At 47.5% G+C, this 15,545-nt stretch overlaps 1 protein-coding gene across 1 annotated transcript in view; it reads right to left on the bottom strand.

The window, feature by feature from the left end:
- CCDC170 (coiled-coil domain containing 170) overlaps positions 1 to 15,545 on the bottom strand; it is a 252,314-nt gene that overhangs the window by 230,627 nt on the left and 6,142 nt on the right. Inside the window, exon 2 of the mRNA XM_073672707.1 lies at positions 10,078 to 10,154. Coding sequence (XP_073528808.1) covers positions 10,078 to 10,154 — 77 coding nt within the window. The remainder of the gene's footprint in view (positions 1 to 10,077; positions 10,155 to 15,545) is intronic.

The following is a 15,545-nucleotide window of genomic DNA, read 5'->3' as shown; positions in this document are numbered from 1 at the left end:
CAATTTTTTTAATGAGAGTATTATTAATTATTCAATGACAATTCCTTAATTAAAACTGTAATTTTGCTAATATATTTTTTCTAATCTTATACAATTAAGGACTCCTAACCTCAATTAAATCTTGCCAGCCATGCTACTAGCTAACGCTGCTGTCAGTGTTCTATATGATTTTGCCAGAGAATAATTTAAACTTGTACTGTTTTCTGCCCTGCAGATCTCTAAGTTGTAATGGAAGAACAATAGTTATAGTAGTATCTTCTTTAGAAGGTGGTCACTGATTCATATGATAATAATTCACATGGCTGAAGGATTCGGTAAAGCCTCATACAGATTTTCATGTACGTGTTGAGTTTTTCATGGATAGAACATATACTCATTATAATCTATGGCACTGTTCACATGTCCGTGTATTTTAACTGACCGAGTAGTCTGCACAAAATATGGAAACATGTCCAATTTTGATTCAAGTCGCGAATCCAACTCGCCAATACAAGACTATGGGTCCGTGAAAAATTCCGACAGTTCTTAGATGCCATCAACGGGCTGTCCATTTTACATGGACTGTTAGATAGAAGAAGCTTGAGAAGTCTTCATTATTTTATTTTTGCATTTGAGAAAAACTGATGAAACTCTGATGGTAAAAACTGACTCACTGACCAAACTCTGATGAAAATAGGATCTAAAACACTGATGAAAATTGGTCCGTTTTTTGCGTAGGAGAAATATCACTGATGTTTGAATGTGGTCTAACTGGCACTGACCCGTTCTATTGTTGGAAGCCTTTGTGTAGTTTCTTGTGCCACATAGAAAGGTTTTTCTATTTTATCTTTTTATACTACAGACTAATTTATCATTACTGTTATTATTTCACAACAGTGGATTCATATAATATGACAGATGATAAAAACATAAAAATAGTGAAACCATCTTTTTGCAACCTATACTCTAGCACAGCAGTGGAAGTCTTGGAAAAAAATAAAACGCTTCTTAATATACTTTTATTTATCTCCTGAACTTTATAAAACATTAAATGAACCCCTTCTCGACAGGACTTATTTACGTTTGTTTTTTTTTGCAGGACGAGTTGTACTTTTACCAAGGAGAAAATATGGACATTTTAAGGCAGTACACGACTGTGATCCGAGGTCACTGCAGATACATGGTATAGAAGTGGTGCGTCTCGGCTCTCGGGGTGGGAACATTACACAACGTTTAGCCCAAAGGGAGGCGAGATGGATGGTCAATCTGGACACGGTTAGCCCACGTGGATTAAATGAGGCTTTTAGTTTTGCCACGTTCTTATGATTTAGAATGGTTCCTGGCTCTACTCTCCTGCTCTCTCTGTAATGTAACCCCATGTGATCAATTTTAATATGTTTTTAACAGTATAGTTTCTTATGTTTTGTGTGTAACTTTTATATTCTTTTATTCTTATTCTAGTGATGATGCATTGTATACCCCTATACAGAGTTTTTCTGTGGTCATGTTCGTTTCTACATTTCATCTTCAGCTACTCGGAAGAACATCTTCTGCCCGGAATTTTATAATATCTATGTGATGAGTTATGTTGTAATTTTAATGTGGAAATAACTTTATGCCATCTGATGATGTATATGAATTGCTACTATGTGCAATGTTGCTGACGTCCTGGTAAATTGTACTGGATGCTCACACCAATATTGAATATGTTCCACAATAATCAATATGGTTTACAATCTTGTTACATATCTTGCTGCTGGTATGCTGACTAACGTTGTGCGCATGCGGACCGTCGGTTTCCCTCGGAGTGCGCGCGCCCCGCTGTCTGTTGCCTTCTGCTTAGTGGGCTTTGCGCACGCGCAGTGGGCATGACAGCTTGGACGCGCGCGCGACAGGACACCTACGGCGCATGCGCCGCTGTATGGAAGTCTGACATCACTAGATGGTCATGTGATGTGTCACATGACCACAGAATTAACATATTTAAGGTCCTTACATGCATTGTTGCCCCAGCCTCTTGAGAAAGCCACATCTACTTAGGCGAAATGCGCGTTGAGGCAGCTCTTTCCATGGGTCTATTGCACTCAGCACTTTAGCTTCGTGTCCCATCTCCTCTGGTAAGGTTCTTTTTTATCTATATATACTTGGACTGTGGACCTAATATGAGACTATGGACGTTTCTTAATCCTAGTTACAATGAATGATTGACTGTTCCCTGTCTATGTTTTCTAAACTCTGATAAGTCACCTCACCTCAGGAGTCCTCACCCCGCAATTTACAAATATGATGTGGGTGTGTGAGGGTTCACGAGCTGTTCAGTGCTGTTTCTCCTCGACTCCCTTTTTACCCCTATCTGTGTAAATGCTGTGATTTGATTATTAATTTTTGATATTTATGTATTCAATAAAGATTGTTTCTTACCTAAGCTTCTCCATATTTTCTCCTTGGTTTAAGTATGCTTTTGGAGTGGAGCTCATGCTGACCTAGATCTTATGGTTTATCAGCTATGTTTGCTCTTGTGCATGTACTTAAGGCTGTTGTATGTATACGAGTTGTACTTTGAATGACACCACCCATTTTACCACATAGTATACTGGAAAATGGGGAAAAAAATGCAGTTGCGGAGAAATTGTGACAAAAATGCAATTCTGACATTGTTATTAATAAGAAATCCTCTGTTCCCATTCAAACAGTGAGACTTTTTTTTCACGTGGATTTGAAATCCATGACACAAATACAAAAAAACTGACAGAAACTGACAGGTGCCACACTCACACAGATGCCACATGCAGATTAGCAGCTGGTGCACCAGTCAATTTTAAAAGGCATAATTGTATATTATGGCTTTTTGTAGTTCTCAGAGAGAAAAACGATTTTGCATTGTATTTGTGACTTTTTTAACATGTAACATACAGTAAATGCCATGTCATAGCACAATGCCAGAAAAAAATATGCCATACTCAGACCCTGGGTCTAAAAACGCCAAAAGAACTTAAAAAAAAAAACAAAAAGAAAAGTTTTAGAAATGCATTTCAATTTCTAACAAAAATCCACATCTGTTTATAGCAGAAATAGATTTACATTACTGTCTTTGGAACAGGCTAATATGCATCAGATTTATTGAAAAGATCCTGTCATGTCCAGAAACACTCTGTACATGCAGATGGAGGGTTAATCCCCAGTTAAAAACCATTAAAATCCTGCCTGCTTTACTGCCTTACTGGAGCAGTGGCTAAAGGGAGAAAATAAACTTCTATTCGCTCTGTAGTCAATCTCCTTCAGTCGGGGCGGTGCAGGAACCAAGTTTCCTCTGCAGGGTATGTGTGCAATGTGTGTTGCCGTTGCTTTTTTTTTTTTGGTGTGCACTGTGACAGAGTCACTGGTATGATTTATGAGGGGAGGTATGTGTCGCACAGGTTGCTAGCCTGTGTGAACTGAAACCAATGGACTTTCTGCCAGCATGTTATATGCTGCTGGGTTCACTCACTTTAAGGGAGTGGTTTTAGGGGAATGACATAGTGATGGGAGGGACATCATTCCCCATTCCTCCACCTCCGGGTGTGGCTGAGCAATGTTTAAATGTTCAGTGCTGTTTTTTTCTGTGTGTTGTGTTTGGAGAGGCAAGGTCTCCAGACTGGACAGCCATAGCTCAGGAGGGAGCTGAAGGCTGGACATCACCTGTGTGGGCGACCTGCACACACATATATGGACTGTGCTATAGTTTATCTTTTGTTTAGTTGTTTTGCCAAGTAAGGCTGTGTTTATTTTGCTGGAGTGCAGAGCTTTATGCTGTTAATAAAGCCTGCAAAGAAAACCCAGGTTCCTGAGTCTACTTCCGGAGGTGGCAGAGCGAGTCATCCTACCACAGCGCCCATAAAGTTGAATAGAGGATTCTCATCCGAAGTATCAGCAGTAACGAGTCAGCAACAGAGCGCATTGTCAGAATACAGAGACCAGTGATGTCACTTGCAGGAGCAGCGCTGTTCTCTGCACGTGTGGTATTCTCACAACACGCTCTGTTGCCGGCTTGTTACTGCTGCCCTGAGCCGGCAACAGAGAGCGCACTGTCTTTGTACACACTGCACATCAAGCAGGGACCAGCCCAGCCCCTGAAACGAGCATCACTGATTACGCTTTGTTTCAGGAAGGGGGCAGGGGCGGCAGCAGTGACTGCAGCCTCTGCCCCCTGATGACGCTTTGTTTGAGTATCCCAGCATGCACTGGGATTCTCAAAGGATGTGTCATCAAGAAGGAATTGGAAAAAAAAGAAAGAAAAGCAGTTGGATAGTGTACTGAGGGAGGGATAGGGAATTTTTAGGTCAAGTATATTAGAAAATAGTTTCGATTATGGCACTAAATAGACAGTCCTTTAGGAGGAAAATTACTTTGGACTTCGGACCACCCCTTTAAAGACAAAAATAAAGACTTTTTTTTTTACTTTAAGGTTTGTGAATCATGTGAGTCACTTTGAAGAATTTGGCTCAAAAAACTGGTAAGAAATTCCACAAGACAAAAAAATAAAAGTAACTTAAAGAAGCACTCTCATCAAAGTTGTTATCCTCTTAATATATTGCAATCACCATATTATATAGCACTGTGTACTTACAATTGCTCATTTTGCCTTTCTTCCCAATTAATTCCTTTCTCTGGTCTATGTAGAAACAGGAAGTATTTTGTACCAGCATTTATCATTCCCCTCTTCAACTCCTGACCCAGCTGCTCCTACCTCCCCCCTGCCAGGGACCTTTACAGTGACTTGTGACTCATACAGGGAAAATTGACCTCCTGTTTTTACATACAGCTTAGAAGGATTCAGATAGTCAGTTTTTATTCACGTGTTGTCATAGACCTAATGGAAAACAGAAGAATTAGCAGGGTAGAAAGCAAAATGAGCAATTTTAAGTACACAGTGCTATATAATATGATAACTGCAATGTATTAAGAGGATAAAAACTTTGATGGTAGTGCTTTTTTAAAAAAAACTGCAAATGATGAATCATGGCCATAGAGTCTCTTCTCTATTGAAAGTAAGTGTAGCACCCTGAGGATTCGGCTGCTACAGGGGTATTGCACCTCAACCCAGAGGTGTGATATTCCACTCCCGGGTAAGGATGGAGTGTGGATCTGAGCTCGGTAGGCTGCATGCACTACACACATCCCATTTCCGAGGAGCAGACCGACGGTACTCCCACTTAGAAATGTGCAGGTACGACCGAGTCTGTTCCTGGCTGGAGTGGGAGGGGGGTGGTACATCCCAAGTAGTGTAGGGGCAGATAGGGGGAGCAGCCTGGGTAAAGATAGGAGCTCATTGGGTGCTGGTCACCTGAGCTCACACATAGAGGGTGTATATAAGGTGGGCACCATCAAAGAACAGGGTCAGTCAGTCTGTCAGAGCAGGGCAGAGGAAGAGGAGCAGAGCAGCCTGAGCCAGAGTGAGAGAGGAGAAAGCAAGAGAGACCCAGAGGGGGAAGCAGAAGAGAGGACTCTAAGACCCCAAATCCAATCCACGGGTGAAGAGTCGGCATCAGGGTACCGGAACCCAAGCTGGTGGGGGCAAAAACACACCCCAGCCAGAGACCGGAGGCCGTGGGCAGCGTCTGCCACGGCCACCCACCATTTCCACCACGAAGGCATACCACGTGGAGGGTCAGGGAACCCAAGGCCAAGGGTCTCCCAACAGAAGGCCCGAGGGAGCTGGACCTGGGTGGATCACTAGTGGGGACGGCCAGAGAAAGGACAGAAGGAGAGCTCAGGGTCACGCTCCGGACTTGCTTGGGGGTTGGCTGGATCCAGGACCTGGTGGATGCAGCACGGCTCGGGAGGTCACTTGAAGCTGGAGTGACCGGAACATCAGCAGTGAGTAAATACCCTAAACTGCATAACCCGACTCTGTCTTCCTTTAACATCTACGCTGCACCACCACAACCCCCATCCTCTGCACCTGACCCCCTGAGGCTATACCCCACCCGTTGGGGGTTATCTATCACAAGCTGCACCTATACCATCAGCCTCAGCGGACCCTGCTGCAGCGGCGGCCATAGTGACCGCAATACAACGGGTGGCGTAGTCGACAATAAAGAACTTAATAACATCTGTAGGACTGCCACATACAACTCAGTTTGACACCCTGGGCACGGACCGGGTCACAGCCACTCGGAAGACTACAACTCCCATCTGATCCGGCTCCGGATATTCCCCCTAAAAGAATATGGCCCAGGGGGCGCGTCAACTTTGGCGTAGTCGGCAGGATTACGTGCCCACAACAACCGGGTACTGCGTGCCTGAAGAAAAGAACGAGTTTACCTCAAAAAGAAGTCTCCTGCCGGTTCCGGAGGGTCCCCGCCATCGGACCCCATCACAGGTCGATTCCAGCCGGTTGTCCGCCATTAACAGCGTTTTACCGCCATCTGCAGAGTTTCCCGCCACTGGGAAGCGATTCCCGCCATTTCCAAAGGTTTCCCGCCTTGGAAGAGCGGACGCCATTATGGGCGTGCCAGAGGGTGGCGAGAGGCCACCTCCCATCGTGGGCCAGGACCGAAAATGGCGCCAAAAGTGGAAACCGCCCCCACCAACAGAGACTGTGATGCTAGAGGTGTCTGTCAGCAAGAAAGAACTGCCCCTGGAGCTGACAATCACCAAGTGGCCCCGGGACCGCCCTCGAGGTGGGAGGAGACGAAAGGAGAGAGCAAAGATGGGTGCCGCTTGGAGCAGTCTGGAGCGAGCGCACCCGGAGGCAAGAAGCCTGGAGAAGAATATCGGAGGAGCTTACCCGGAGATGGCGAGAAAGCAGAGCAGCACCGGCCCGTTGGCCAGGAGCCTGCTAGAAACAGAGGAGGGAGAGCAGAGCAGCACTGGCCCGCTGGCCAGGAGCCTGCTGGAGACAACTGTAGGAGAGCAGAGCAGCACCGACCCGTTGGTCAGGAGCCTGCTGGAAACAACGACCCCACTAGGCCTAGTGGAGGTCCTAGCACAGCTCCCCCGAGACCGGGAGTGTGCACAGACCGCTCTGGAGGGCCTCGCAAGGAGGATGGCCCGGGTGCAGCGAGGGACGTTGGCGGAGTGGAGCCGTGAGATGGCCCAGCAGACTGAGACCTGTCAGCGGAGCACGCCACCCGAGACGAGGAAACAGACCGCCTCTGAGGATGGCGCGGGAGGACTGAAGGCCGGAGACGGCGCCGAGAAGGGAGCCGAACGAGTGGAGGCAGGTAAAGGGGACGTCTATACCCCAAACCGGGAAACCGCGTACCTGCCCCAGCTCCCCGTCGCAGAGCCCGAAGTCTATCCTGCCGTGCCCGTCACTGCAACGTCATCGCCGCAGACTAGGCCTCAAACGGGAGCCGCGACCCCTGTGACGTCACACGCCTCGACCCCGAGCGTGACCAAGCAGGAAGTACCCCCAGCCTGGTCGCAAGGCCTAGTACCCCCGGGCGCCGCAATACCAACAGCGCCCCCTACCTCCGCGGAGCCCCCGGCCTGGTCGCAGGGCCAAGTAGCCCAGGGCGCCGCCGTCCTTACGGTGCCCTTTACCTTCCAGATACCCCAGGCCTGGCCGCAAGGCCCGGGCATCCCGGGCGCCACCACCACCGCGCCCATAAGACCAAGAGTGCCGCATCTGGGAGAGGACCTGTACGCCCAGCACACGTGCCCGGATGGGCAGCCATTTATATGGCCACCGGAGTTCCACCATCCCCGACTCCGGAGAGAGAGACCCCTGGATGAACCCCTCATCCCGGCTCCAAAGCCCGTAAAGAGGATCTCGCCCCCGCTAGCGGAAGCGCAGTTTGAGTGGGACCCCACCGGAGAAGATCTTATGGGGTTCACTCAAGAAACTCGGGCAGCTGCAGCGGAGCGTGCTGAGTGCTGCCGCCAACAGCTCGAGGACTTTGAGAGGGAGCGGAGAGAGAGGCGGGTCCGGGAACAGCAAGCTCAAATAAGGAGCGCGGAGCAGAAGAGCCGGGCCAGGAGAGACCCCCGTGCAGCGCATGGTCCCCGCACCACCGGGACTGTGATAAAGTTTAACCTGCAGCATGGGTGGGGCTTCATCCGAGACCACCACACCGTAGGCGACGTCTTCGTAACCAGGAGAGACGTTGAGTCCCACCTACCGGAGGGACACAGAGGTCGTGACCTTTACATCGGGGACGAGGTCACCTTCACCCGGCACAAGTGTGCCAAAGGTCCCTACGCCCTCCATGTGCATCGCCTGACGGAGGAAGAGCTGCGGTGTGAGGAGGAAGAACAAGAGGACCCGGACGGGTCTGAAACTAGAGCCAAAGGTAACCAAAAAGCAAGAGCAGGAGGACGCCGTCGCTAAGGACAGCGAAGCAGAAGCTGTAAATAGTTGCCCGTCGGGGCACAGGAAACTGAAACCGTAAACTGAAACTGTAACTGTTGCTAATATAGTCCCCGTTGGGACCAGTGAGTGTGAACTGTTACCCGTATTTCCCTTAATCCCACTGACCGAGGACTGAGAGCGGTCATTCCTCCCTAATACCTGGCCGAGGACTGAGAGCGGCCATATCCCCTGTATATAGTTGCGCGTCCTAAAGCGCCCCCTACCGGTTTTATAGGAAAACCAGTTTTCCAGAGAGACTGTCGCACTTTACCCGGTCACACGTTGCACAGTGACCGGAGGAGGAGCCAGAGGCGACGAGAATGTTTTATATTGATATATATATATATATTGTTTTATATGTTTTATATGTTATGCAAAAATTTGTATGTTTTGGTGTTATGTCTTACAGCCCGAGGACGTGCTGTGATTTACCAGGGGGGAATGTAGCACCCTGAGGATTCGGCTGCTACAGGGGTATTGCACCTCAACCCAGAGGTGTGATATTCCACTCCCGGGTAAGGATGGAGTGTGGATCTGAGCTCGGTAGGCTGCATGCACTACACACATCCCATTTCCGAGGAGCAGACCGACGGTACTCCCACTTAGAAATGTGCAGGTACGACCGAGTCTGTTCCTGGCTGGAGTGGGAGGGGGGTGGTACATCCCAAGTAGTGTAGGGGCAGATAGGGGGAGCAGCCTGGGTAAAGATAGGAGCTCATTGGGTGCTGGTCACCTGAGCTCACACATAGAGGGTGTATATAAGGTGGGCACCATCAAAGAACAGGGTCAGTCAGTCTGTCAGAGCAGAGCAGAGGAAGAGGAGCAGAGCAGCCTGAGCCAGAGTGAGAGAGGAGAAAGCAAGAGAGACCCAGAGGGGGAAGCAGAAGAGAGGACTCTAAGACCCCAAATCCAATCCACGGGTGAAGAGTCGGCATCAGGGTACCGGAACCCAAGCTGGTGGGGGCAAAAACACACCCCAGCCAGAGACCGGAGGCCGTGGGCAGCGTCTGCCACGGCCACCCACCATTTCCACCACGAAGGCATACCACGTGGAGGGTCAGGGAACCCAAGGCCAAGGGTCTCCCAACAGAAGGCCCGAGGGAGCTGGACCTGGGTGGATCACTAGTGGGGACGGCCAGAGAAAGGACAGAAGGAGAGCTCAGGGTCACGCTCCGGACTTGCTTGGGGGTTGGCTGGATCCAGGACCTGGTGGATGCAGCACGGCTCGGGAGGTCACTTGAAGCTGGAGTGACCGGAACATCAGCAGTGAGTAAATACCCTAAACTGCATAACCCGACTCTGTCTTCCTTTAACATCTACGCTGCACCACCACAACCCCCATCCTCTGCACCTGACCCCCTGAGGCTATACCCCACCCGTTGGGGGTTATCTATCACAAGCTGCACCTATACCATCAGCCTCAGCGGACCCTGCTGCAGCGGCGGCCATAGTGACCGCAATACAACGGGTGGCGTAGTCGACAATAAAGAACTTAATAACATCTGTAGGACTGCCACATACAACTCAGTTTGACACCCTGGGCACGGACCGGGTCACAGCCACTCGGAAGACTACAACTCCCATCTGATCCGGCTCCGGATATTCCCCCTAAAAGAATATGGCCCAGGGGGCGCGTCATAAGGGCATTTAATCACTACATCACTATATGAGTACATAAAGGTTTTCACATTTGCCTACAATGGTAAGAGCATTTTTTCAATACTTTTGGCACTTTTTTTGTTGATTTGCAACATTATTCTTACCTCTTAGCTTTCTGGGCTCCTACTGACTCATCCATAAGGTTAACATGTCTTCTAGAAGGGTTATAGTCATCTTGTCCCTAAAAAAATCAATATGCATTTAAAATGTTTGAATACAGTTTTACAAATGTTAAAATTGTATTTTTGTGTTCCAGTATGTATCCAGGTCGTTGATACAAGGGAACCTGAGACATCTTTGGGGCTGTGTGTGCAAGGAGTTGTTACAGAAAGTGTTCACTATATAATCAGCATGCCTGTGACCTCCCCATCTTACTGATTGGTAGCGAGCTCTGCAGCGAGTGTGTGCAGTGCATGTGTGCAGTGCAGGTTGTCAATCAATGTGCAGGAGAATGATAACCCCGCTCTCTCTCTCTGCAGTAAGTGATGACTTTAGCCGCTCCCTGCACCTCCCCGATGAAAGTGAGTGGCTGCAGAGGGAATAAAACTACATTTTCCTCCTCTAGCCACTGCTACAGTAAGTTGGCTCCACAGGATATAAATGATGTTTACCTTCAGATTTACCCTATATTTGCAGGTAAGTAGTGTATCTGGATGTGACAGGTTTCCTTTAAATGAAGACATGAACAACAACTGACTGTAAAGGTAGATGTGGGTACCAATGGGTCAATTCTTGGTACATGTGGGCCCCTTGGCTAAAAGAGCTGCAGTGGCCTCCCTATCTATCCACTAAATTATGTGTTCTTTTGTGACAACTTCTATATGTGAAACCAACTGCTGAATGTGATAGGACGTGTGCAGTAACAAAGATTATTCATTGTCAGGGTATCCTTACACAATGCTGCCAAACCCTAGTATAGTAATTGCCATGATGCAAAGAACCACACAGCAAAACCACAGCTTTCCTGGCAAATCTGCCAAACATAGGACTATACAGTGATATGAACAAAGCCTAAAAGGTTTAAATATTCATACAATTAAACACATTTAATACAATTAAATATTATACAATTCTTTAAATGTATTTGCAAATTTTTAAGTCCAAGTGGAGAGAAATACTTATAGTATAAATTCTGATTCTTGGTGTTAATATTAAATATTACATCTGATGACACAAATCTAATATTCAACTGGTTATTTTACATGAATCAAACCTTATTACACTTCATAGTAAAGGGTTTTTCAGGGGTGTAACAATCAGGGTCGCAGAGGGTGAAATTTGATGGACCTAGGTCTATTTTCAACCTATGTAACTATTGTTATGTGCTACGCAGAGAGGCCCAGCATGACTGGCACCAAAACCAGCAAAGGTGCAGCCATAGACGCACTTGGCGCAAGCTGTCCAGCTAGGCGAGCCCTTGAGGGCCGGGAATACTCTTCACCCAGCTCCCAGTAAATGGAAGGGGGACTATGGTAGAGCCCTTCCCAGGCCCACTGTCTCCAGACGGCTGGCGTCTGGTGCATAGTCAAGAACCAAGTGAGTACCTCTGCAAGAACCCCAGGAAGTGTAACCAGAAGAAAAAATTAGAAAACTCCTGAAAAGATAGCAACACTAATGCTAGCACCACTCACCACCACAGCACATAGGAACTGCAATAAACAGCAAAGCACTGAGCAGGGAACAGGGTTAAATAGCCCGCCTAATGATCAGGTGTTGAATACCTCCCAATCATCCCCAGACAACCAATCCCTACTAGCTAGCACAGCAGAATGGACAACATCCCATGACTGCCTGGAGCCAGACAGAGCAGCATCCTGCGTTGCCTGGCAACCAGGGAAATCAGTGAGAGACACAGCATCCCGCGTCCTCACACATCCTACAACACCTGAACACAATGCTCCATAAGATTGGGACTGTTTCCCTGCATGAGTAGTAGCTCCGCCTCCAGGGTCAGGACAATGGCGCGCCTGCAAACGGAGTAGCACAGAACCGGACCTGATCCATTCCCAGGTGGGAGCACAGAACCACAATTCCTAACAACTATGTAACTTCAAATGTTCAAAAAGGTAGCCTGCCAACACCTGCGCCGTTTTAAGATGAATGTGCATCAGTTGAAATGTATCGCGGAACAGAGCCACCAACTCCCTGCCAGCCTATCAGCAGACGGCAGCTGATGTCGGTGTGCCTGTTGCACGCATGACATCACTGCTATACGCTGCCCCACACCAGCTGTGGACTAGAAAACTATAAAAAAAAAAAATCTACCAAAAATAAACGATTCACCAGGAACCTAACAAAAAATAATCGATTCATCTCACCTGTCCCTGCTCCCATAACATGCAACGCCCTGTTGCACATCGGGGGAATGAAAACAGCTGAGATGAATCATGTATTATTTTTTTTAAATGTCTTGGAAAAGGGTGCCAGGACAGTGAATATTATTAATGAAAGGTGCCAGGATGGGGGACATTATTAAAGAAGGAGGCCCGGTTGGGGGGACATTAATAAAGAAAGGGGCCAGATTGGAGGATATTATTAAAGAAATGGTCAGAATGGAGGACATTATTAAAGAAAGGGGCAAGGATGGGAGACATTATTAAAGAAAGGGGCCAGGATGGGGGACATTATTAAAGAAACTGTAATGTGAAGGGAAGTATACTTGGGACTACAGAAGAGGAGAAGGACTTGGGTATTCTGGTTACAAGTAAGCTGAGCAGCAGTACTCAATGTCAAGCAGCAGCTGCAAAAGCAAACAAGATTTTAGGTTGTATAAAAAGAGAAATAAAATCCTGTGATCCCAACGTATTGTTACCCCTTTATAAATCACTGGTGAGGCCACATCTAGAATATGGGATCCAGTTTTGGGCTCCACATTTTAAAACCGATATTCAGAAGTTAGAGTCAGTTCAAAAGCGGGCAACTAGATTATTGCAAGGGATGGAAAGCCTCTCATATGATGAAGCTTGTTTAGCTTAGAAAAAAGACGCCTCAGAGGAGATCTCATTTACATGTATAAATATGTGTGGTCAATACAAAGGACTGGCACATGACTTTTTCCTTCCAAAGATCATATTAAGGACCAGGGGGCACTCATTACAGGTGGAAGAAAGGCGATTCCAGCAGCTTAATTGGAAAGGATTCTTCACAGTTAGAGCAGTCAGACTGTGAAATGCCCTACCCCAAGAGGTAGTAATGGCAGACACTAACAGCTTTTAAAAAAGGGCTGGATGATTTCCTTGATACAGGTAACATTGTGAGTTATAGTTAAATTAGTGACAAAATGTACAATTGGTGGAGGAAGGTTGTGCATGATGGACCTAGTTCTTTATTCAACCTATGTAACTATGAAACTATGTAAGAGAAGAGGGAGAGTCAACTCACCAGAGATGTGAACTGGATACAGCTTAGGGTTTCGCATGGAGTTGCCTGGGGCCCGGCTCAACATCAAATGCAAAAAAGGTAAGTATCCAGGGAGACGATATTAGGATAAAAAAATCCACTATTTGTTGAAAAAACGTTAAAAAAGACGATTTAGGCTTTCTAAGCTGAAACACATTGGTTTGTGTGCTGTTGGATATAGTGCCATCGTCTTTTTAATGTTTTTTTAAATAAATAGTGGATTTTTGTATTCTATTATCATTTCGCTGGAATCTTTCCCTTTTTGCATTATTAAAGAACGGGCCAGGATGAGGGACATTATAAAAGGGACATGAGGGACATTATAAAAGAAAGGGGCTATGATATGGGACATTATTACAGGATGGGATACATTATTACAGAATGGGGGTTAGAATGGGGGACATTTTTGTAAATGAGAGACATTATTACAGGATAAGGGACAGGGCCGGCGTCAGCACCCGGGCAAGTGCCAGGGCCTTGAGCAGGCGGGGGGACACACTCGCCGTCGGGCACCTCGCTGCGCTATGGGACCCGTGCGTGATGGAAAGCGATGTCAGTGCTCGCTTCCCCCCGCTTGCTCAGGGCCCCGGCAGCACAATACTTACCTCTCCCCATGCCTCCGCTGCAGTTTCAGTCTCTTTCGCGTCCTCTGACTGTGACGTCTCAGGTCAGAGGGCGCAGTGACGTCTTTACATGGCGCTCTCTCCTGAGCCGTCACAGCGCAGAGCGGGAAGACGCCAGTGACGCTGAGAAGTAAGGAGCAGCGGCAGCAGGTGAGGAGTGAGGTGAGTATTGGATTTTTTTTTTTGAATGTATGGAGGCATGGGGCATTATATGGTGGGGAGGAGAGGTGACATCCTGCATGGGGCATTATATGGGGGGGTGACATCCTGCATGGGGCATTATATGGGGGAGAGGTGACATCCTGCATGGGGCATCAAAAGGAGGGGAAGTGACATCCTGCATGGAGCATTATAAGGTGGGTTGACATCCTGCATGGGGTATTAAAAGGGGGAAGTGACATACTGCATGGGGCATTATAAGGGGGGGTGACATCCTGCATGGGGCATTAAAAGGGGGGAAGTGACATCCTGCATGGAGCATTATAAGGGGGGGTGACATCCTGCATGGGGCATTATAAGGGGGGGTGACATCCTGCATGGGGTATTAAAAGGGGGGAAGTGACATCCTGCATGGGGCAATAAAAGGGGGGTGACATCCTGCATGGGGCATTAAAAAGGGAGGGGTGACATCCTGCATGGGGCATTAAAATGTGGGGGGAGTGACATACTGCATAGGGCATTATATGGGAGAGGGGGTGACATCCTGCATGGGGCATTATAAGGGGGGTGACATCCTGCATGGGGCATTATAAGGGGGAGTGACATAATGCATGGGACATTATAAGGGGGGTTGACATCCTGCATGGGGCATTATAAGGGGGGGTGACATCCTGCATGGGGCATTAAAAGGGGGGAAGTGACATCTTGCATGGAGCATTATATGGGGGGAGTGACATCCTGCATGGGGTATAATAAGGGGAGGTGACATCTTGCATGGGGCATTATAGGGGGGTGACATCCTGCATGGAGCATTATATGGGGGGTGGGAGTGGGGGGCATTATATATATAATTTCTCTGCAGTATCTGTGCATCATGAATCGTGGTATGTGTTAAAAGGGCCCACTGAGACTCTTTCGCCCTGGAGCCGGCCCTGATAAGGGACATAACTACAGCATAGAGGACAGAATGGAGGACATTATCTCAGGACGGTGGACATTATGGACGCCTTCAAACGCCTTCAAACAGAGGCTGGACAGACATCTGTCTGAGATGATTTAGTGAATCCTGCTTTGAGCAGGGGGTTGGACCAGATGACCCAGGAGGTCCCTTCCAACTCTACCATTCTATGATTCTATGATTACAGGGTGGGAACCAGGATGGGGGACATTATTAGAGGATAGGGATCAGGTTGGGAAATATTATTACAGAATGGGGGACATTATTGCAAGATGGGTGACATAATACTGTATTTGTTCCAGAATGAGGAACATGCATTATTAGCTTATGGTAGCAAGTGGAGGACATAAATATTGTATTGGGCCAATTGGATGACAATATTATTGCATGGGCACCAGAATGGGGGACATTAGTAAAATTCCCCATTTTGGCC

The sequence above is a fragment of the Phyllobates terribilis genome, unplaced genomic scaffold, assembly GCF_046119375.1.
Source record: "Phyllobates terribilis strain yellow unplaced genomic scaffold, ASM4611937v1 Scaffold_3__8_contigs__length_932513732, whole genome shotgun sequence".
Classification (NCBI taxonomy): Eukaryota; Metazoa; Chordata; class Amphibia; order Anura; family Dendrobatidae; genus Phyllobates; species Phyllobates terribilis.
Note: the sequence above shows the minus strand (reverse complement) of the source record. Positions and strands in the feature narration are given on the sequence as shown.